The 25,257-nt window shown below is 39.8% G+C and overlaps 1 protein-coding gene across 1 annotated transcript in view; it reads right to left on the bottom strand.

Moving 5' to 3' along the window:
- Positions 1–2,409: 2,409 nt before the first annotated feature.
- Positions 2,410–25,257, bottom strand: part of LOC124776541 (clavesin-1) — a 105,179-nt gene continuing 82,331 nt past the window's right edge. Inside the window, exons 5-8 of the mRNA XM_047251571.1 lie at positions 19,556–19,749; positions 15,157–15,267; positions 6,589–6,739; positions 2,410–2,508 (exon numbers count right to left, since the gene is read on the bottom strand). Coding sequence (XP_047107527.1) covers positions 2,477–2,508; positions 6,589–6,739; positions 15,157–15,267; positions 19,556–19,749 — 488 coding nt within the window. The 3' untranslated portion in view covers positions 2,410–2,476. The remainder of the gene's footprint in view (positions 2,509–6,588; positions 6,740–15,156; positions 15,268–19,555; positions 19,750–25,257) is intronic.

The following is a 25,257-nucleotide window of genomic DNA, read 5'->3' as shown; positions in this document are numbered from 1 at the left end:
AAAGATGAAAATGAAAGGAAGGTTCAAGAGTGGGATTAAAATTCTAGGTGAAAGATCAGATTTGCTGATTACTTTGCTACCCGTAGCGGAAGTGAGACAGAATTACAAGATGTGTTGAATGGAATAACCTGTCTAATGAGTACAGAATATAAATTGAGGGTAAATAAAAGAAAGATGAAAGTAATGAGAAGCAGCAGAAATGAGAACAGTGAGGAACTTAACATCTGAACTGAGAATCGCAAAGTTGATATAGTTAAGGAGTTCTGCTACCTAGGCACCAAAACAACCAATGTTTCTGAGAATGTACATTTGGAACATAGCATTGTATGGTAGTGTAACATGGACTGTGGGGAATTCTGAAACAGAAGAGAATCAAAACATTTGATACATGGTGTTACTGAAGAATGTTGAAAATTATTCAGACTGATAAGGTAAGGAAAGAGGTGGTTCTCCACAGAATTGGTGAGGAAAGGAATGTATGGAAAAGATTGACAAGAAGAAAGTACAAGATTACAGGACACCTGTTAAGATATTAGAGAATAGCAATAGTACTACACTGAGCTGTAGATGGTAAAACTGTACAGGAAAACAGACTGGAATATATACAGTAAACAATTGGGGATGTAGGTTGCATCTGCTGCTCTAAGATGAGAAGGCTGGCACAGGAGAGGAATTCATGGCTGTCTGCTTCAGACCACTCAGAAGACTGATGACAAAAAAATTATGTCCCTATGGGCATTATTAAACAATAATGTTCAAGGCAACAGGAATGATCAACTGTCTGTTGCAATTCTGTTTCCTGAACTTCCTCAGTCACAACATGTTATAAGGGGTAGTATACAGTCACTTTATTTCTGTTGCTAGCTATAGGAATGTTTTATATGTAGCTCATATTTCTTAGTTAAACAAAAGACATACATGGAGTGCATTAGAATACATCACATTTTGGAGGACCCCTAAGTTTAATAGTAGGTACAAGATGTCATAAGAACCTTTAAGGTAATGAAGGTGTTTGTTTTAGTTTGCTCAATGGCATGGTTATCAGTGCCCTTGCCAATTATGAATGAATAAATTTAATGAAATGAAGTATTTCCTCTTAAGCCATCTCTTCTGTCAATATTTCCATGGACACTGACGATATTTTAACACTATTCATAAGAGATGTAAGACATTTGATGGTGGTGTGACTTACAGTGAGGAACATATTAAAAATGTGGAGATGAATGAGGTGTGTTAGTTATGCAAGGAAACAGGTCTCAATTTCTTCAACTGTGATGACAACTTTGGAGTTCCATATTATGAAGCTGATATATTCATATATTAACTGTCATAAGCATTAACTTGTAATTGCAGGAATCTCACAAGAAGAAAACTGACTTTAGTTATTTTTCTTACAATTAGTATACTGATTCATTTTTCATTTGTTTGTAAGTAAGTGCCATGTGTGTGTCCACTTCATGCAAATGATGATGATCAGACTAGAAAAGTGGACAAATTTAGTAGTGAATGAAAATATTTTACAATTTTTTCCTTGATGCTGTATTCCTCAGAAAGTAGAACAGGAATTAGTGAATTCTTGCATTCACTGTTTCTTTGCATTTAGAGTTTTTCTGTCATAGGATTTTGCACTTGCAAGTTCACATTTCTAGTCTAGTATTCATTGCCTATAGCTTTATGTACTCTACATTTAGGTAAATAGTATTTCTTTAGTGCCAGTCTGCAAAAACTTCATTTCAGGAGTATAAAGGGTTTTGTTACATAAGAAAGATTTTGTTTTGACAAAATTAGAGGGCAAGTATATTTTCAGGATGAAGAGTATAAAAACATTTGACAATGTAAATTTGTTATAAAATTTAACAATTATCACAGTAAATTACATTTACCATCTGAGAGCATATAATATAAACAAAATGGCAAGGTTAGCGCCATAAAAAATAAAGGCCAATATGAACAGTGAATAGAGGCCATCTGAGTTTTTCTACTTACAATATAAAACCATACATAATATGATATTATATTCATCCTTCCATGTGCCATAATGCTATAAAATAGATATTTACAAACATTAGTACTTTATAACAATTAACTAACCCCAACAGAAATTCAACAATGGAGGCTATTGTGCCCGATACATAAAATAATAACTGCTAACATATTACGCTATTTACACATTTATAAGGGTCTGATACATAATAATGCCCTCTTTTCATTCATGTGAAAACTTGTGTCTTTTTATCTATAGGAAACTCACACCCACACAGAGTGCACATTTTAGAAAGATGGCAAGTACACAGCTGGCAACAACTGATCCGCCTCCAATCACTTTTAATTAACTGCTGGCCTGAAGAAACTTTAATTAATACTGTGTGACGTCTGCTCTACAGACGTCTTTGGAAGCACTGACTTTTCCCACCATATGCATTTCTGCGTCATTATCACAGCGTGGAACTTCAATGAACCATCAGCAATGACTCATCTACTGCTTCTTGTAGCCATAGGAATTAACAGCTGAAACAAACGATATAATAATGTAACTCTTTTGGTCAGAAAGAGAACACAAAAATTATGGAAACATATTACAAAGTGTTCTATCAATGAGGTATTTTACTGGCGAATTACACTTACTAAGTTTAGGACAAACCTTTTTCATTTGTGAGTTGATTTAATAATAGTTAAATACTCTAACTGCTGGTTTTCTGGTAGTACTAGGCCATTAAGATAGACAGACTGTAATTTGCAACTGTTATATTCTTTGACAAAGCAAACGAAGCTGAATTGCTAAAGACGAATCATTGGAAGGATAGGATATGGATCCATTTTAGTGTGCATCACACATGGAGTAAAAGTTTCAATTACTGCTTAGAAAAAATTAAGTTTTGTAATTAATTTTTTGTTTCTAGGTACACACAGTGAAATCCCGCATCACAGTACCATAGCACACCAGCAAAGGTGCCAGAACTCAATAGCAGATTCGATTGATGAAGAGAAAGACAAGTTGCACCATTTTATTTTAGATCTTATAATGCTGAGCTATGGTACTATAGTGTGATATTTCTATGTTGACCGGAACTGTAGAAGTCTATCTACAAATTTATTACCTAACTTTATTTTTTCGAGTTGATGACTAAAAATTTATAACTTACCCTTATATGATAGCACAGAAATATGGCGGTCAATATTATGGCTTAAAATGCATTTTATAGGTCTAGCGTAATATAGTTCTTAGAAAATGAGAGATTACCTCGACCGAACTAAGAAGGTTCGTGCTCTTTTCTTTCTTCTATAAAATATGTTGTAAACTTAAGCAGGGTGGAGAAAGGTTATTTACTTTAGAAGTATCTTGCATTTTTTCAAACAAAAAATATACGGTCATAGAAACCCTAACAAAAGTGTTTCGAAAAATGCATGCTCGATACATCACCAGTAAGTTACTATACACGGGACACATTTAAAATTCTTGTAGAATAAAAGAGATAAGACAATACTGGAGCAACACTTGGCTCGAACAAAACTTCTTCGATTATTTCGTAATGTAAGGTCAACAATCAGATTTCTTTTTTTTTAAATGGCACTACAGCTGAAACTTCCTGGTAGATTAAAACTGTGTGCCAGACTGATACTCTAACTTGGAACCTTTTCCTTTTACGGGCATATATCTACAGACTGAACTATCCAAGCACAACTCATGCCCTGCCCTCACAGCTTTACTTCCACCAGTACATCCGATGCAGTGTGGAAACTTCATTCTAGTTAATAGAGCTGATTCAACCCGAGTACTGGTTCACTCAAAACTATTTAAGTGCGTCCGATTTCGATCAGTCTCACATGATTAAGGCTGCCACATCTGTATGGGAAGCAAACGTTCTTCAAACGCTTGTTATACTAGGGGAGTTAGTATTTTAATGACACACACAATCACAGTTCCTAAGTTTCATCTGCTACAATATTTCCCTCTAATTTCATTCCTGTCAGCTACATTAAGAGAGAATTAACGTCAACATAAAATTTTGTTACTGCAAAACAAATACCCAGAAGTCGAAGACCTGTATGTGACAAATTTGATACTCAGGACAAACACAGTCAAAAATTTAATTATGATAAAATCCGAAAAGACTGTTTTATTACCGATTTGTGTAACTAGCGATGATTATACAAACTCACTAAAACACTGTCCAACAATTTTGGTTTTGACTAGTGGATCAATGCTTCGTGCAAGAGTACATGTGGTAAAGATCACTTGCACAATGAACATATAGCAGCAATATTCAGAGGACGTTTACAAAGTAGGCAGTTACAGGTATCAAAGCAAGATAATGCTTTGTTATTAAGTGTAGCTCAATTGTGTATGGAATATTTCTATAATTACAATAATATTGTGCGTCACAGAAATCAAGTCACTGTTATAGCTATTTGCATTATTATTGAGATGTTAATTTTGTATAAACCCTTATTCTTAGCACTTGATACAGCTGTGAATCCAAAAGTGACATTTATTAAGTACACACATGTATACGTCTTTTACCATTAAACTACTAAGCAGTTTAGACAGTGGGAATATTTTTAGACATGAGCTATGATACAAACTGTTATTCTGCTCATACTTCCTTTAACGTTCAAGAATATAGTGTATAATTACAGTAGTGTACGAGGTGTGTGAGGAAGAATAATAAGACTGATTTTTATCGACAAAAATTTTCATTTTTTTTTTTCAAACCACAACTTTGTCTATTTTAAAATGGTTTCCTTCAGCAGGTGTACAAAGGAGGAGTCGTTGGTCCTAGTCTTGTTAGCAGTGCTGAAAGTCTTCAGGTGGTATGGCCTTTAATGTATCTGTCACATTCTTTTGAATGTTCTCCAGAGTCTCAGGACGACGACTTTTTACTGCATTTTTCAATTTTGGCAAAAAAATTGAAAAGAATCAGATCAGGTGAATGGGTGGACCGTGGAACAGGAACGCCTTTTGAGGTAAACAAATTCTGAGATGGAAGTGGCAGCGTGACATGTGGCATTGTCCTGATGGAACATCCTCTTCTTTTCAGTGTCCAGTGTCTCGATTCACCATTTTCATGAGCCTTTCAAGGAGACATCTTTGTAAACTATCGGCTGACAGTTTGTGTTTTATGCACGTTGCTCCTACTGTCAAAAATGCAAATCAGCATTGTTTTAGCATCGCACTCAAAAATCCAGGATTCATCACCTGTGACCACTCCACTGAACCATTCATGGTCACTGACAATTCTCTCAGGAAGATCAACGCACACGTTTCTTCGATTGTTGTCCTGCTCAGTTGTGAGGTTTCTCGGCATTATTTTGGGACAAACCTTTCGTATATGGAAAACTTCGCTCAAAATGTGATACTCTGTGAAAGTTTTTTAACAGGTCACCCATCATCCTTATTGTTAAACGTGGATCTGATCTCTGAAGGGCACACAGCGTTTTCGTCGGTTTTTGAATGTGAAGGTCTCCTTGAATGAGGTTCATCTTCAACGTGACCTTGGCCTTCCAAAAACGATTTGTGCCTGCAGCAAACTTGTGCTCCAGATAAGGAATGTTTCCAATAGACTTGTTTCAGCAGGCTGCGCTCTGGTGTCACACGATCCAGAGAGAATATGCGCAAATGGGGCCTCTCAAATGGACCGGCGCTGTGAGACTGTGGGCACACTCAAACCACCATCCACCTCACGCAGTGTGTGCTGTGCCCGAGCACCTGCACCACGAAGGATTTGATGAATGCCACCCCGGAAGCGCTGGACGTGGCTAGGTTCTGGTCCAAGACTTCATAAAATAAAAAACTACTTGACCCTGCTTATATATCTGTATACTTTTATTCTCTTTTTGTATTTGTTATATACTTGATATGTATGTGTTAATCATTCTGATTTTATGTACGATGCTTCTGACACGATTAAATACATAAACCTTTCCAATGGTCACACTCTAAGATTACCCAAGTTTGACACAAAATTTGATGGTTTAACTTTGCTGTAAATTCCGCTCTCATATTTTCGTAACGCACAACAAAAACAACTTTACCAAAGGCGTTCTCAAAAATCACTTAGCAATAGGAGCTAAAACTCTGACTGAACATCTGGAAGGGATGAACACAAGTAAAACAACACAGTGTTGGCAGATCGATCACAGTCTTGTTAGTCTCATTGCTCTTTCCCCCCACACACCTCCTAATCCTAACTAGTCTACCACAATACTAGATGTCAGAGACAAAGGCGTTACATCACGTCTCAAACATCAACTGTGGAATGCACAAAATTAAATTTTAATGGCGTCAAATGTGGAAAAATTTATTGTTGCTGATAATCCAGTCGTAAAAAAATTATTCTTGACAAATATCGAATGATCTATTCCCAAACGTCTGATAGCGACTTTCGCTTTCTTTTTAAATCTGTGCATTACCGGAGATTAGTATGTGGTTGTTCGACCGTTTTGTAATTGCTGCATACCTACCACTTTCTACCAATTTACACTGATTTGAGATTCTCCCTGATGAGAACTACCGCAAAATATCTCTAGAAACTGTCAGAACCGCGTTAAAGTGAAAGGAGTCGCAGGTGCAGTGGCCAGCAGCCTTACCCTCGTAGACGGGGTCGTAGTGGATGAGCAGCTTGTACCACTCGGCTCCGGTCACCCTGTCGATGTCGAGGGTGCCGCCGTAGCAGTCCGGCAGCACCTTGGGGCTGATGTAGTTGTGCAGGGAGTCGCGGTCCGTGCCGTGGAACACGATCTGCAACACAGGCGCCGCCACACGTCACAGCCTAGGCACAGTCGAGTATTACTGGTCGCCGCCAAAATATTAACATTAGGAATTACTGACAAATGCAGTGGAAGCACTCAGGTATGAGCCAATCGCTAAAGCTGGCGTAATAATTCAACACATTTGGGAAAGCGAAAAAATCCTAAGTGGATAGATTTCTATTGGAATTCGTCTACGACACAAGAAACTGGGGAGAACAATTGTGAACAACTACCGTGGCATCTGTCTCCTGCCATCAACTTACGAGGTCCTCTCTAAAACTCTAGAAGTGGAGGGATCAACAAGTTGATCAACAATTGGGAGACTATCAACGCTGAGCAGATTATGAATCTCATTTCCATCTTTTCGTTTCTGAAGCTCAACGACAGGGAATTAGCGGTGACATGCGACCACTTCAGGAAGGCGTACAACTAAATTGACCGAACCACCCTACTGCAAATCCTTGAAAAATTTGGCTTGGATATGAAGACAAAAGTGATAATTGGGACAACCTTCACCACCACCTCCAAAGTGAACTACAGAGGAAATTGGGCTACCGCCTCTGCTCTTCAATTTTATTTTAGAAAAGGTCATCCGAGGGTGGTGCAAAGAAACAACAATTCAGGGGCCTAAACTGGGTTAAGGCTAGGATTCAGGTATATTGATTTTACAATCGACTGTATGGCCTCTGCAGACCTAGTAATCTTTTAAGATGTCTTAGATACGGCAGCAAAATAACCAACTGAAGAGACAGGCGTCGTAGACTGGGATCCAAACCGTCTTTGAGAAGACGCACTTTATGACAAACATAAAAGCTATGCCCACAGAGCTGGGTGTCTGACTGGGAAAAATTAAGCAGACAGAAATATTTATTTATCTGTGTGAAGAGAGAGCCTAATGTGTCAGAGAAAGAAGTCTTCGTGTTTTGCAGTAACAAAATGGAAATTGCCTATAAGCTAACTAAAGGCATATACCGTAAGATCGATACCCTCCAACGCCAAAATTAGATACTACTGCACTCTCATTCGGCAGGAGACATTGCTGGTGGCAGAGACTCTTACAGTTAACAAGGAAAGTCAAACGGAGAAACTTGACTCCAGAGAAAGAGAGAAAGAAAGATTCCATGAAAACTCCTGGGCCTCGTCAAAGAAACCAGCGAGCGCTGAAGGCGTCACAGCCACCTATATGAGCACATGGATAGGGAAAGTCACCCGATTCGAAAAAGGATTGCCTTTTATGGCCACGTGAAACGAATCATTGGTTCAAATGGCTCTGAGCACTATGGGACTGACATCTGAGGTCATCAGTCCCCTAGAACTTAGAACTACTTAAACCTAACTAACCCAAGGACATCACACACATCCATGCCCGAGGCAGGATTCGAACCTGGGACCGTAGCGGTCGCTCCGTTCCAGAGATTTTTTTTTTTTTTTTTTTTTTTTTTTTTTTTTTTTTTTTTTTGAGGACTGCATCAGTGATTTCAAATATAAAACAACACGTTGTGCTTGTCTACTTTAAGCTCCAATTAATTTGATCGTTACTGGCTGAATATAATGCATTGAGTCTGACGAACTATAACTCATATCTCTGCTAGTACCTCGCACTTACATGCTCCGCAGAGGCCCGCGTACTTAACCGGCTGGTCTAGAGCTTCCTGTAGAAAGAATGTGGAATGTGGTGAAAATTGCCTTATCCCCAATCTACAATATATTTTCAGAATGAGTCAGTATTCAAAATCGGCCAGGTTTGTAAGTGACTGCTATTCTAGTGAGGAAACGTAATCGGAAGGACGAATTGCATGTGTGACAAGAAACTTGACCCTTTGAATACCAGTGGTTTGTGCCTGAAACTACCGTTTCTTTTACTTCTTTTACCAGTACCTTTCACGCGAAACCACCAACGCCATTGCAAGACAGAGAAATCTACTGGTACACTAACGTACTTCTACGAATGTGCTGCATTGCAGCAATCGGAGCGTTCGAACAACAGTCGGCGTGTAGAGCATGCTACGTGACTAAAGAAGGCTGACTTTATGTAGTGGTCACATTGAGGAGAGCATTGATAGCTCAACTAAATACATCTCAAGTTAGTTTTGACGTAAATTTTACTTTGTAGTACTGCTTTTATGAGTGGTTTTGAAATGAAATCACTGGAGCAGTATGTACTGTTGATATAAATTTATTACACTGTACGCCTACTTTTGCTTGTTATTTACGACTATAATTTATTTTAGGCATTATGAGTTCAAGGTAGTATTTAGAAGTGGGATTGCGTCTTGGAAAAATGCAAAATTGCTTTTAAATGTATATTGTGAAATGATGGGTGGTTGAAAACAATGTCACAGAGATTCAAAGTGAAACCAGTTTGAAAACAATTGGTTATGTATATTTTATCAATTTCTTCTCGTATGCGTTGCTTAGTATGATGATGAAGGTCAATTTTGTGGAAAAATTTATTTTATGTTTGTAAGTGGAACTCAAATGGTTAAGTGAGAAGTGTCCTGTTTAAATGAACTGATGAAAAATACGCCCCGATGATTTAATTTTCGTCACTGTCTTATCACCAGGCTATCTTTTGCGAAGTCTGAGCTGCATACAAAACGCAGAGATGTATCTGCTGCGACAAAATACTCTAGTAACTTACTATATTGCGACGTAATTGCTTGTGTATCTTCTTCTTAGTGGTGTAGGGCCACGAAATTTCTATTAGCTTTGTACCTACGAAAAGTGCAATGAATATTAGATTAGCTACGAGGCACTTCGTTTAACTAATATGAGCATTTTAATGGCAATGTTATTTCAAAGAAAACTGCATTTTAAGAAGAGAAGTGGTTGTGTTGTTTCTTGAAACTAGAGAAAGGAAGAAATTGCCCAGACGGAGTAATAATGAGAGGCGAATCTAACACTAACAAGTTAGACGTAGGATTCGCGCCAAGAAAAGTTGTGACGTTAGGGTCTTTTACAACCTCTTGTAGCGTGTCTGTAATGCAGTGTATCTGTAAAGACTTCCCATTATCCCTTGGAATGACATTTCTACCAAGCAGCTGGGCGCAGTGGTCTTTCTGGCACTCCACACTCGCAGACTCAGCGCTTATGCCGCATTATAGGAGACTCCGATGATTCATACACCGTTAAGGGTTCGCCGCGTTGCCTAACTGTTACTGTTCGGACTTCCCAGACGTAAAGACCCCAGCGAGCGCAACTTCACGGCGTAGGAAGATGACGCAAGCAGTGTTATTATGTATTATTACCCTCATACTCCGTTAGATAGTATCGCATTTTTTTCTGGACGTAGCTACATGCCCTTCAATCTTATTTCACCTTAGCGGAATCTTCTTGTACCTTGTCATATGTTCCGACGTCAAATCAATGATCGCGTTTGTGGATACTGATGTTGCATTATTTGGTTATACAGAGATACGTATTTTCATTAAAATTAATTTCAGGTATGTCCGGAGCACAGACCACTGTTGTGGACTCAATGCTGGAGCTTCCCTCGTGCTGTTTTCTCTTCGCCGCTTCCATACACTGCTTAGTGAAAACAAACCTATATGCCATTTCCGCCCCCGTTTGAGTCACGATGTGTTGCTAATACAGTGCCGCTACGTTGACACTATGCTCGCGCGCGCTGGAGCGTTAAGTCAACAAGGAAACGCCATGTCTGCAGGAAACCTCTGCAGGTACATGGCAGTAACCCCGCCTATTCCAGCGCCTGTAAACGTTATACTCCGACCATAAGATGTCTGCCTTGAAGAAGTACGGCTCGTTTTGGAGTTATTTCGGGTACAATACGTTCGAAATGTTTTATTTTCAATGTTTTCCATTCGTTCTCTTTGCTACAAAATCGATTATCTGTTGATCCAGAGTCCTTTAAGAGTTCCACCAATTTTTCTCCAAAGCAAAACGCGTTGTAGTGCTGCCATTTTCACCAACCGTGCAGTTATCTACGTCCAGCTGTATGTTAATGATCCCCTAAGAGTATAAATCAAAAATCAATATTTAGGGAACATAAAAGGACATGAGATAAATAGTCTGCACTGTCATAGCAAAAATGGCTCTGAGCACTATGGGACTTAACATCTGAGGTCATCAGTCCCCTAGAATTAGAACTACTTAAACCTAACTAACCTAAGGACATCACACACATCCAGGCCTGAGGCAGGATTCGAACCTGCGACCGTAGCAGTCGCACGGTTCGGGACTGCAGCGCCTAGAACCACGTGGCCACCTCGGTCGGCTACTGTCTAGCACAAACATCCTTAACACACTTACCAGCCGGCCGCGGTGGTCTCGCGGTTCTAGGCGCGCAGTCCGGAACCGTGCGACTGCTACGGTCGCAGGTTAGAATCCTGCCTCGGGCATGGATGTGTGTGATGTCCTTAGCTTGGTTAGGTTTGAGTAGTTCTAAGTTCTAGGGGACTGATGACCTCAGAAGTTAAGTCGCATAGTGCTCAGAGCCAGCCACACTTACCCCAGTCCACTCCACGCTGCTCCTGGCAAAATCGAAAATGCACTACAGGGCAACTAGGTACATACTGTTGACTTTATTTCTCGTTAATATTGGATAGCTGAGTTATTGCCTCGGTTGTCGTCGTATAGTGTTTCAGTCTTAGACTTCGCGAACCTGTTATTCTTCTAAATTTCTTTAAATAACATTACAATAAAAACTCAAGAAACTCCATGAGCTCTCTTAAGTATGTGTATTTAGGGCAATGCAGGAAAGAGTTTATTTGTATTTCTTCACTTTCACTGTTACCAGCAATACGGAAAAATGAGAAGAAATCTGATGCAATATGCTGTGAGATGTTCATTCAACATACTTTTGTCGGCAAGGTTGTGACGGCATTGCTCTCCTCTCAGACGTCACTTGCTCTAATAGATAGTCTGCTGTGCTGTCCTTCAATTCTAATCATCCTAATCATCCTCATCATCATGATCATCATCATCATATCTAAAGCATGTCCAAATGTAACTTGTGAGAAGTCATTATCTATAAACCAGTGAACACTTTAGTAATTCCAGTGAAAATTTACTCTGGTAGAATCTCCCAGAACTGTGACAAGTTAAAGCAACGTCGCTGAGAGGAAAAGACATATGATTTCAATTGTCTTTGCATTTTCATTTTGTCTTACCTTGATGGTATCTTGTACAGAAGAGATTTATGTTAAGTGTAATTTTGCTGGCTTAATAATTATCTATCTCACCACAACTAACTGGTTTTATTATTTCAAAAGGACAACCATCATATCTCCTTATCATTTAATTAAATTTATACTGTATCTTTTAAATGTATTTCTTTCAAAAAGTAGGGGCTCTCAGCAGATTTTTCGTAGGCGGCCGACCGAACGCTTTTCGTGACGAAACTTCCTGGCAGATTAGAACTATGTGCCGGACCGAGACTCGAACTCGTGACCTTTGCCTTTCGCGGGCAAGTGCTCTACCACCTGAGCTACCCAAGCACGACTCACGCCCCGTCCTCACAGCTTTACTTCTGCCAGTATCTCATCTCCTACCTTCCAAACCTTACAGAAGCTCTCCCGCGAACCTTGCAGAACTAGCACTCCTGAAAGAAAGGATATTGCGGAGACATGGCTTAGCCACATCCTAGGGGATGTTTCCAGAATGAGATTTTCACTCCGCTGCAGAATGAAAATCTCATTCTGGACTATTCGTGGTCTTTGGTTAACTGCCTTACAATAGAAAGTCAGAATCCCTTGAGATATTTTATGCTATCATTTCCCTTTCCGTGTGTGACATTTTATTATGAATATCGCGTGAGTCTCATCCGTTATCGCTTTCGAACTATGAAGCCGGACAGCCTCCTCACCGGCCGGCTGCAGTCCCAATTAAAATGAAACGTCCAATAATGGACCAGGAAGCGTTCCTGTTAAAGCAACAGAATTTTTAATGAGTCGCACTGCACAGCGCGATTTAAAGAGCCTGTCAATCATTAGTGCGGGCTGCCTCCACTACGCGACTGTTGAGTATGAAAAACGACGTCTCTTCTCAGCTTCTAATTAAGGTCGTCCTTTGAGAAACCTTCCCAGTGAATATCTCTTTGAGAGACATAAGGTAACCCCACAGTTCAACTGCTGCGAAAGACAGATCTACCAATTTCTACAAAGAATCCAGTAACCCTACGTACACATAAACTACGTGTGAGCCATTGGCTATGAATAGTTTAAATGGTTCAAATGGCTCTGAGCACTATGGGGCTTAACATCTGAGGTCATCTGTCCCCTAGAATTAGAACTACTTAAACCTAACTAACCTAAGGACATCACACACATCCATGCCCGTGGCAGGATTCGAACCTGGGACCGTAACAGCAGCGCGGTTCCGGACTGTGGCGCCTAGAACTGCTCGGCCACAACGGCTGGCTATGAATGGTTCCGTAGTTTCGGTGGACACTTTGATCTATCAGTAACTAAAACAATTGCGTTAAGTCGTCACCTGAACAGTTGCAGATAATGCTGACGAAGTTGACGATCAAAGTAGGCTTAATTGGAAACTGAAATTCCTGTAAGAAGTATAGCGTCCCCGGTGAAATAATACGAAAAGACTTAAAAAACGGTATTTATAAAGAAGAGGCATTTAAAACCTGAATAATATAGATTTTTTTATCATGTAGCCGTATTATAATAATTTCTCTGTGTAAGTTTCGAGTGCAAAGAAATATAACAAAATGTTCTAAAGAGACGACAAGATACGCTCTTCTATTAATTTTTTAGTCGTCTTCACTTCTTCTCTTGTCTTGGTTGCGTGTAGACGGACATCTTGCGAGTGCTGGCAAATGTAAGCATATTTGTACTAATTAAGCACATAATATATTGATTTAATATCATTGTTCACTTTTAACTTGTAAGAGGTGATACCGATTTCATGTCCACCTTCCTTTGAATTAACCTGCGATCGAGTAATTTACAGTTCAACAATCGCAGCGGCCGATGCAGCCAGCGACGCCATTACGTGGCGATATTAACTTATAAAAAATTAGCGGAAGCGAAAAACTCGCCCGCTATTAACATAATATACACTTTTCTCCACAGCCGCCCGACGTTGCAGAAAATACGTAGCTTTAAGATTCTTATTTTCAGTACAACAGCCGAGAGCCAGAGCCAGGACTCCGACTACAATGCAATGGTTAACGGAGGTAAGAAAAAGTACTCTCGCGCGTGTGTGGGCCGTATGCAATTAATAACTAAAGATTTTTTGCTTTAAAGTGAAGTGACTAGCCGAGGTATTAATATGAAAAGTTTATTCCATTGTTCAACTTATATGCCCATGTTTTAAGATTCTGCGAGTCTAACATTCATTAACGTAACAAATAATTTAAGATTAATGTTGTTAAAAAGGAGAACTTCACGAAAGCATTTAATTGTAAATCAAAATTGAATGACATATTTTGATTAAGGCCCCCCACGTAAGTCGGCAACAATCAAAATAATAATATATTAAATTAGGACCGCCGACGGACGCGAGATAAGCTATAAAAGTACTTTCTGCATCCTGCTCATTTGAGAAGAGTCATGGTCTGTTTCAGCAATGTGAAATTTTGATTGATGAAAATGTTGCTTACTTTCTCACCCTCTTTCAAGATTGGCCCCATTGCAGTTGAAGCAGTTTCGGATGCTTAGGCCTAATAATCGCAATGTGGAGTTTTTTCGGCGTTTGCAAGCTTTATGAAGAACATTGCGGATTACGCTCCAGGTGTGTGAATTCACTGCCCCATTCGTTTCTCACGTTTTATTCTAAGGAGAGAATTGTGTAACATGAAGAGGGTGGAAGGCGTTCTGAAATGTTACTGACACTCTTTGGTGTTGAAGGTGTCGCTGAAATTTTGTAAACTTAACAAAATCCTGTACTACCGGTGCTACAACCATACAGGCTACAGAAGTTGACCCAGCAAGAAAAATAGTAAGTGCACCATTTTACGTCTACGGAATCGGCAGCCTACACGACTACTATTTCTGACAAGAAAGAATCGGGTTATTCACGTTCCGGGTCTGAAGACAGTCACTTGGCCCCTGCTAGCTTTTGTTTCCCTCAGTGTCGACCTGAAATCTTCCGTCAGCCATCAATATCTCAGCCCAGTGATGAACAGCATGAAGTCAGGCTAAAAAAGGCAAAGATTTCGCGGCACCAAAAGCCTCACTTACATTCAGTACGTTGAAAAACATCTACTGTTACATATGAAAACGATTATCCACGTAACCTTTACATAATTAGAAACAAAAACATCGAAGAACGTCAAACACCTATGAGCTAAACTTAAATGCAAAAATCAGTGAAACAAATGTTTAGAAAACAAATTGAGTATTTTCATGAGGTTCGAGACCAGGAGAACTAATAATGAAATTTAACAAGCACAGTTGCAACGCAACCGGATTACTCGCTAAATATACTCACCCTACTGCGCAGTTTCTCCCTGAGGAACGGCTTGAAGAGCGCGAAGACCATGTTGAAGATGTAGGGCTGGTTGACCACGTGGAAGCCCTTGACTCGTATGGGCACCGCGTCCTGTCAACAGAGGGCAACGTGTCACCCCACCCGCCAGTCATCGAGACTCCAGCACGGGGTCACCGAACGCGCGTCACAGTGGTGTCGGCCGTTTGCATACAATAACGTCATCTGCATAGCCACTTGCCTGGGAATGCAGGCTCAACTGGGACTGCACGTACATAAGACCACAGCCGCCTGATAACTCTCCCTTACATGAGATCGACGAAAGAAGGAAGCACAAAAATGTCGAGGGAGATTCGGGAATACAGAAATACAAGTCATTTAGGAAGGAAATAAACAGAAAGTGCAGGGAACCTAAGACAAAATGGCCACATGAAAAAGTGAGGAAATCGAGTAAGAAGTGACTGCTGGTACGTCTGACTCAGCATATAGGAAAGTGAAAACAGCCTTCCGTGAAATTAAAAGCAATGGCGGTAACATTAAGAGTGCAACGGGAATTCCACTGCTGAATGCAGAGGAGAGAGCGGATAAGTGGAAAGCGTACACTGAAGGCCTCTACGAGCAGGAGAACTTGGCTTATGACATGATGGAAGAATAAACGGAAGCCGATAGGGGAGAGAAGGGATCCAGCATTAGAATCGGAATTTAGAAGAGCCTTTGACGATTTATGATGAAGTAAGGCAGAAGGATAGATAACGTTTCATCGGAATTTCTAAAATCTTTGGGAAGATGTGTCAACGAAACTATTATTTATGTTGGTGTGTAGAACGTATGAGACTGGCGATATACCATCAGATTTTGGGGAAAGTATCGTACACACTATTCCGAAGGTAGCAAAAGCCGACAAGTGCGAGAATTATCGCACAATCAGATTAACAGCTCACGCATCTAAACAACATGACAAGAATGATATACAGAAGACTGGAAAAGAAAAATGAGTATCTGTAAGATGACGATCATTTTGGCTTTATGACAGGTAAAGGCGCCAGAGAGGCAGTTCTCACGGTGCACTTGATAGTGGAAGCAAGACAGAAGAAAAATAAAGACACGTTCAAAGGATTTGTCGACCTGGAAAAAGCGTTCGACAATGTAAAATGGTGCAAGATGTTCGAAATTCTGAGAAAAACAGCAGTAAGCTGTAGGAAAAGATGGGTAATCAATATATATTATAAAAGTATACAATGTGCGTGCCGCTAAAACTCAGAAACGAATCCCGATACGATCAAGGGAGTTATATGGTGCGGCAGCCCTCTATTCCCCATCCATGAAGCAGGCTTTTCACGATATGAGGGCTGGGAAGTTTCGCCCTCTAGAACATTCGACAATGATCCGGGATGTTCAGGAATGTTTGGAAACTCTCTTGAATATTTAGGAAGATTCCAGAATGTTCCGGAACATCCCACATCATTGTGGAACATTCCAGAACGCTCTCGAATGTTGTGGAATGTTCATGAACAACGTGGACCATTCGAAGCGTTTTTGGTATGTTCTGGAAATCGCCACTATGGGGCTACCTATTGGTAGCAGTATATAAAGTAAGACCCGTCGTGGGTTCGAATGTCAGTTTCTTATCAGTGATGAAAGGAGCAACAGAAAAAGTAGTGCAGTATGAGAATAAAAACAAACGGTGAAGTGTGAGTAGTCGAAGTTATACACTGCCTGAATATAAATTGGAAATAAAGTGTGGAAAGTGCGTAAAGCGTACTTAGTGTATTTGTTAATAACAAGCTGACCTAAAAGAGGAGGAATCTCGACAGTTCTGAAGCAAAATGGCGAGAAGAAACAGCGAAAAAAGCAAAACACATGGTATCCACATATGCCGCTCAGTGTACCTATAAAATTATATCGTTGTATGAATTTCAGAACATATGACGTCATATAGATTAATCACTAGGCTAGATGCTGTGTGGTACAGGCGTGGAAGAGCAGCTGTAAATAAATACCTTGGCAACGCCGGGTTTCTCCGAAAGTATACGATATGTACAAGAACCAAAAGAAAACAATGAGACTGGAAGACCAAGAACGAATTGCTCTGCTTAAAAAGGGTGTAAAGTGATGTCTTTTGCCCCCTACTTTTCAATTTACTCATCGAAGAAGCAATGACGGAAATAAAAAGAAAGGTTCAACAGTGGAATTACAATTCAATGTGAAAGGATATCAAGCAAGAAAGAAAGAAAGAAAGATAGGAAAGACACACACACACACACACACACACACACACACACACACACACACACACACAAGTACATATTTCTTCTGATTCTGTTCAACACTGGCTGTTGTCTGGGCTGCATCACTCAAAAAACACACATCACCTACCTGTAATCTGTGAAGATACTCTGTATGATTACGCCTTTGTTACCAATCGACAATATGGTACAGTATTTGACTACTTTCTGAAATCATCCCTATTCGAAGTTTATACCAGTAATACTAAACAAATTTCTGATGCTACTACTGTATCCACTGTTGCTATGAACCAACAGTTGCAGATTGTCCTTCGAACGGAATACAAAACAAATTTTAAACAATGTAGATACTGTCTCAGTAATTCTGCACATAACAGTAGCGAAAAATGTATTATGGGTCAGAAGTTCGGAAAATGAGAAAGAGAGGTAAAGATCATCTGTTATCCAAGAAGGGAACATAATGGAAGCGATTGAAAAGGAAGAGAATAATATTTTATGACCGCTTAGAATGAAACGATAACTGTGCCAAAGGAGGAACTGGTGTTATATACCTAGACAGGAAAAAGAGAATGAAGTCACCTAAAAGATGGATGACTTGTGAAGGAAGCTTTGAACTGCATGGAGCTCAAAGAGGGGAAACAGGCGGGAGAACGGTTTATTGTTATTACCGAGATGAAGGAAGAATTTGTTACAGAATTATTACAACAACAACAACAACAACAAACTAGTACCACCACCACCACCACCACCACCACCACCACCACCACCACCAGACTAATCTTTGCTGGTGAATTTTCACCAAGATAACGATCTATGCAGTGCCACTGGTTGGTGTCACCATCACAAAATTCTGTTCATGAAACATATTTGGACAGTTTAAGTTTATCATGCATTAATAAGGAGAAGTGAGAATGAATGAAAGAAAGAAAGAAGCAAGAAAGAGAAAGAAAGAATAGACAAAGAAGGAAAGAAAGAAGCGAGAAAGAAAGGAAGAAAGAAGGAAGTGAGAAAGAAAGAAGGAAGTGAGAAAGAAAGAAGGAAGTGAGAAAGAAAGAAGGAAGTGAGAAAGAAAGAAGGAAGTGAGAAAGAAAGAAGGAAGTGAGAAAGAAAGAAGGAAGTGAGAAAGAAAGAAGGAAGTGAGAAAGAAAGAAAGAAGTGAGAAAGAAAGAAAGAAAGAAAGAAAGAAAGAAGTGAGAAAGAAAGAAGTGAGAAAGAAAGAAAGAAAGAAAGAAAGAAAGAAGTGAGAAAGAAAGAAAGAAGTGAGAAAGAAAGAAAGAAAGAAAGAAAGAAGTGAGAAAGAAAGAAAGAAAGAAAGAAAGAAAGAAGTGAGAAAGAAGTGAGAAAGAAAGAAAGAAAGAAAGAAGTGAGAAAGAAAGAAAGAAAGAAAGAAGCGAGAAAGAAAGAAAGAAAGAAAGAAGCGAGAAAGAAAGAAAGAAAGAAAGAAGCGAGAAAGAAAGAAAGAAAGAAAGAAGCGAGAAAGAAAGAAAGAAAGAAAGAAGCGAGAAAGAAAGAAAGAAAGAAGCGAGAAAGAAAGAAAGAAAGAAAGAAGCGAGAAAGAAAGAAAGAAAGAAAGAAAGAAAGAAAGAAGCGAGAAAGACAGGAAGAAAGAAAGAAAGAAGCGAGAAAGACAGGAAGAAAGAAAGAAAGAAGCGAGAAAGACAGGAAGAAAGAAAGAAGCGAGAAAGACAGGAAGAAAGAAAGAAGCGAGAAAGGAAGAATGAAAGAAGCGAGAAAGGAAGAATGAAAGAAGCGAGAAAGGAAGAATGAAAGAAGCGAGAAAGGAAGAATGAAAGAAGCGAGAAAGGAAGAATGAAAGAAGCGAGAAAGGAAGAATGAAAGAAAATAAGCTAGCAAGGGAAGAAAATAAGCCAGGAAAAACCAAACAAGGTTAGACTTCACGTACAATAGGAGAGTTCATTTGTTACACAGCCCAAGGTCAGGCGGGAAATACGTGGAAGAAAATCGGCCACGTCCTTTCGAAAGAACTACCCCATTATTTGCCATAAGCAATGTAGGGAAAGCACAGTAAAACTGAAACTGGAAAGTGAACTGCCGTCCTTTCGTATAAGAGTGTAGTCCTACGGCGCCCACTCATTCGGTAATTAAAGCAGTTGAGCGCCAAGTCTTGAGACGTAGCAGGCTCGGTTGTTACTGACCTGCAGCCAGTCTATGATGCGCTTGGCGAAAGACGGCGTGAACTGCGAGACCTGCTGCAGCGAGAGGCCGTCCATGTCGAAGATGACGACGCCGCCGGCGACCTGCGTCTCTGGCTCCCAGAGTGCCGCCTCCAGGTACAGCACGGCGCCCTTGAACACCTCCTCCAGGCTCACCTTCTTGTGCTTCCACTTCTCTGAAACCACCAACAGGCACGCGGTCAGCGGCCGGTGGCAGGGTACTCAAGCTGAGTGCTTCGTGGTCCGCTTTTGTTTTGTTAGGGAAATAGGGAGGGCTGAGCAAACTATACTTGCGTTTGACATTCCTGATAATCCACAATGCTGCATACAGTGTCCAGTTAGTTCGAACAGTCACGTGATATTTGACTCGTGCGGTGCGAATAGAAGGGGTTCGCCGGAAACTACGAACTAGTCACAACAATAAGCTATGGCTCTGCTTAAAATTTGACAGTTTCGTGGAACACTAGAGAAAATAGCATTAAATGATACCACTGCGCGAACTCCTGTTGTATTTAAACAAAATTACGAGTTCTCATACGGTAATGGTATGTGTGGATGAATACGCATTTATGCCCATTTTTAAGCAAAAGAAACAGGCAAAGACGAAAATGTCCACCAAAAAATGTTACTTAACTGAACTCTCTATAATATTTTATTTGTTAACGAGATACAGTAATGATTTACCAAATAGGTTGCAGACGAGCAATTCAATACCTGTTCACGTATCAGAATAACAGACATAAACATTACCACATTTTAATCAGTTTCAGAGCTGAAACATTCATATGAAACAATCAAGACAGTCAATCAAGAATTAAATGCCGAACACACAAAATTGATCGTAATAGAGTGACTGTAATTTTTATCGCGAAAATGAATTATAGCTCCAAGACTCAATAGATCGCGCGACGAGCGAAAGCTCGAGAACAGGAGAGAATCATGATTGCAATTTTTTTATTTATTATTTCCCATTGTAGCGTATAACCTATGCCCCAGAAATAATTTCGGTCCGTGTTTCAGTTATTTTTATCATTAAAAACCATAGCGCGCTAAAATCGCTAAGACAAGTCGTGATAGTATCAACAAAAGTCACTAGAGCAAAGGCCATTCGTAAGATCGACCGGAACCCGAGATTTCCCGAACTGTTACGTAACATGTACGAACAGCTCGAGTCGTGTTCAAACACAGCCCTAGAAATACGCACCTGTTTTATGCTAGCAAGCCGTTTTAGGTAATGCTAGCAAGCCGTTTTAGGTACTACTCGCAAACATAATGCATGTAATACAGGAATGTACAAGTACTTAATGAAGCAAAACGTTCGTCTCAGCTTTATCAAACTGCGTTTCTAAGAAGTTCCTCCACTGTCAATAAACTTAGATATACCTGGTATTTCCTTATGTTTTCGACCTAACACACACTCTATTGAAGGATAGTTCGAAAAAGCGTATAATGTTATCCTCGGTGACCTGTCAGGCGGTCTCCAAACAAAGCAACTGTTGAGCATTTGTTAACATAGACTGTAAGTGGCCGTTGAAACAAATCTCAGTGGGTAAGTAACATAGGAGCAGAAACGTGACAGTGAACTAATATTTCAGGGAAACATATCATTAAAAATATAGAAAAATTAACTGTACAACTAAGAATTTCAGTTTGGGTGGTAGTAATGTCTTTTATACCAATCGCAGAAATAGCTGACAAACTGAACGTCCTATCAAAGAAGAAAAGGCCTGATCGACTAACGAGTGAAGACATAATACAAACTCGACAGATTTAAGCCACTGACCGTAGAACAAATTACAAAAAAGAATTTCAACACTTCTTTAACTTGGACTTCTAAGAAAAAGAAAAATTAAAGACAACGATAACAGTGAGTGGTTGTAGATGCCAGAGACACATTGTGTGCAATAATTAAGACAATCAAGTCACGACGCTGACAAGATCGAAATTATAATTCATTCAACATGGGCATTAATTTATTACAATGATTTTTTACTATCAACAACAGTCTTGATCACAATTTATTTATTACGGTGACCGGTTTCGACCACTACTGTGGTCATATTCAGAGCAACGAGTAAGAACCTCCTTCAGCTGGGGAATCACTACGCAGTGTAATAAATAAATTGTGATCAAGACTGTTTTTGATAGTAAATATTTGTAACACGTTGATCACTGCTCAATCCCATAATGTATTCAAAAGTAATATTACAATGATACCTAACGTACTGTCTACTGATAAATTTTCTTGAGTTTATACTGAATGGTTAGGCAGAACTAGCCTGTAATTTTCAGTGTCTCATTTTTGAGAACGTGCAAGACTTTCGTTCACGTATTAGTCGCCTTTTCAGGCTGGAAAATATCTGTACGCCTGCGACAGCATGCGTTAGCTAATTTGTTCCGAAAAGCTGCGCATATAAACGGGACTTTCCCGGATCTTATCCCTTGGGTTCTATTGGTGATATAACGGTAGGGTGAAGTGCCTTCGATATCCCTTGGGGTAGGTCTATTTCTGTTCGTATCAGAAGAATCGGCTTTGTGTCATTACCCTGCAGCACAGGTAAACTATGAGTGTTAAAAACTTCTCCCATCTTAGGCAAATGGAGCAAATTGGTTTTTGCCTTATATGTGTATTATGGCGCGCCTTAAGGAACTTACGGAGACACCATTTAGTTCATGGGCGATTACTGAAAAAACCGAGCCCCACATTCCTAAGGGCTAAGCACAGCAAATCACTGTATTTTTTACGATATTTTTCAAAAATCCCTATCTCGAATAACTTTGCATATTTTTTGGGTTCTTTTTAGTTTCCGAGATACAAATGTTCAAACTTACCCTGCCTGCACACATCAAATACGCACGGAATATCCGATGTGAGGCAAAAACGTAGTCCATAAAGTGACGTAACACGAAGAAACATGCTGTAAAGTGTCTCCGTGATCATCAAAGGGTTTTTGAAACCCCTATGTTGTAGTAATAAAACTCATGCAGTATTTTTATGCACGTAAAATGCGATCCGTAATTTTACGTTATTTCATTTTAACATAAGTAAACCATTAAAATTTTACTGACCCATAGAGTTCTTCTCACATGAGTTATATGCTCTGCTATTGCAAGGAAAATGCACAAAAAAGGCTAATACGCTCGTGTTTGAAAAGACAGACTGAAAAGTGGGACACCAGTTTCCTTAATCAACCTTCCTCTACACCTTTCAAAGTTCTCCCAAAGGTTTTGGCATGCCAACATGTTCATACATTTTTTTTTTATTTTGTGAGAGAAGGATACAGTGGCAGTGGGAAAGACACGGAAAAGTAACAAATACTGGCAGATGGCAGACGGTGGTTGTGGTATAAAAAGAGCGAAGGAGACAATGGTAGTGTGAGAAAAGAGAGAGACACACAGCGACAGTTGAACATCGATGACATTTACAGAACAGTGCTAGGAGAAGAGTCGAGGAGACAGTGCCAGCGGGAGAGAAACAAGGAGAAACAAAGTGGAAATGGGTGAGAGGCATTGATAGTGGAAGAGTCTGACAACGACAAAGAGGGACGGAGAGGGAGGGGGGGAGAGAGGGAGAGAGAGAAGGGGGGGGGGCAAGTGGGACTGAATGTGCACGAGCGACCTACAGCGATGAACTAGTGTGTGTGAGCGAGCTACTATTAGAGAATGAGACGCGACTTACGAGTTAAAAAGAGAGCAAATGTGTTCGCAAGCCAGATTTTTTTAGGAAAATTTCTAAAGCTTCTGAGAAAGGCAGAATGAGGCAGCCGGTACCTCACTTTTCAGTCTGAATCTTTTAAAACAGAAGCAAATTTGTCTTTCTTTGTCAGATAGGAGTATTTTTTCGCTGTAAGAGGATACTAAAACCGGCATCCGAAGGTTACCCGATGAGGGGAGTAAGAAAACAACCTACAAGAAAAAACTTTCGTTACTGTTAGACCCAATATGTATTATGTTACTATATATATATATAACTCATTCTTTGCGCTGGTTGTTAGAAATGTCAAGCGATATGTTCTTAAGACAGACTGTCAAATGGAACATTTGGACCGTCGTACACGATACGGCATCCCAGGAGCCTAGTGCACATCTTTTACAGCTGCGAAATTCTATGTAGGAGCCTACTGAACTATAGTAAACTGAGTACATTGTCAGACTATCTACAGTGTCTGTCCATGTCATTGGATAACTTTCAATACCGTACGTCGCTTGAAAAGTATGTTGGCTCCCTCTTGTGTAGAAAGCACGTAATTTCGAATATTAGTGACATATCATCCAGGAGATACGAAATGTCACATTCAAACAGCATCTTGTAGTGTGTGTGTGTGTGTGTGTGTGTGTGTGTGTGTGTGTGTGTGTACTTCTGAAAGCAGTCAGTTCATAGTCATTCAGCGTGTGCGTTCTTAAGACACAGCACTGATATTGTAGCCATAGCGGTGACCCATGGCAAAACCGAGGCAGAAAACTGAACGAAAATCTTAACAAAGTCCAACTATTGCCTTTTAAACAGCGGTTTCACTTCGCCAGTGTACATCATCTCACACCGCAACAGCACGAGGGCTACAGCTGTTCTCGAAGGACAGTGAAAACAACATATGTACGTATGTTATTTCAAAGTGATGTCCTACACAACAGCGATCACCGAAATTAACGTGTAAGCGTTACTGCCGTGTTGACATTTTAACGGAGATACTCTCAATAATGACTGAAGCCATGAGAAATCTGTGTTTGAAAATGTACATTGGAGAAACAGCGTTGAAAAGACAGATGGATTTCGTATTAAATTATTAATAAGTAATCGATAGTGTAACAGAGTATCCGACTCTGGGAGCTAGTGTCCCTGTGTCAGAGTACGGGTTTGGAATTCTTCAAGCATAACAAATTAATTTTGTTTCAAGCTTAACGTCAGTACCACATACTTATTGTACCAGTCATTTCTCCATTTTTGTGTTTCTGTCGTTAACGCTTCATTGTATCGGTAGTGGACACCACTTCGTGTATAAGACTGTGGCGCTGCAGGACTATAATTCGCACGTACCACGACTACAGAAGTGAGAAATCCCACATTGTAGGTACGTTTGAAAAGTAGAACACCTTAAACTTTGAAATGGAATTTAGTTATCTAAACGCTTCTTTCTTAGGGCATTAAAATAATTTTGTGGCAGTTTGCATTAGAAAGGTTTATTTCCTATTAGAATTAACTTTATGAAGACGCAGTTGTGGACATTCCCCATAAATTCCATAATGGATGGAGGCAAATTCAGTGTTTAAAACGACACAGTCGAGTAGCGTTAACACTTAATTCTGTACTCATGTTTTATTAAATTCCTGAACACATGACGTATTATCCAGTTCATCCATATCAGCGTGATACTAGTACATATTTTCTTCCTTTTTTTCACTTGCCTCAGTTTCGGAGAGCTTTTTGTATGTGATAACGTCCAAGTCGCGTGATTCTGTTCACACTTTTAACTTCACGTCGCCGTATAACTGCCTAGTGGTGTCCTATCACGTGTCTAACGAACGCATGTTTGTTTGTCATAACCAATAAGATCAAGCCAGTGAAGCTTTGCGGTCTTCACACCAATTTCGAGTTAAAGTCAGGTTTACCAGACTCACAGAATCAAATATAAGATCCTCTTGAGATTTGAACTTTCTCAACAGTTCATAGCAGTTTTTTTCAACAG

This window comes from Schistocerca piceifrons, chromosome 2 (assembly GCF_021461385.2).
Source record: "Schistocerca piceifrons isolate TAMUIC-IGC-003096 chromosome 2, iqSchPice1.1, whole genome shotgun sequence".
Taxonomy (NCBI): Eukaryota; Metazoa; Arthropoda; class Insecta; order Orthoptera; family Acrididae; genus Schistocerca; species Schistocerca piceifrons.
The sequence above is the reverse complement of the archived record's forward strand: the minus strand, read 5'-3'. Positions and strand labels throughout refer to the sequence as shown.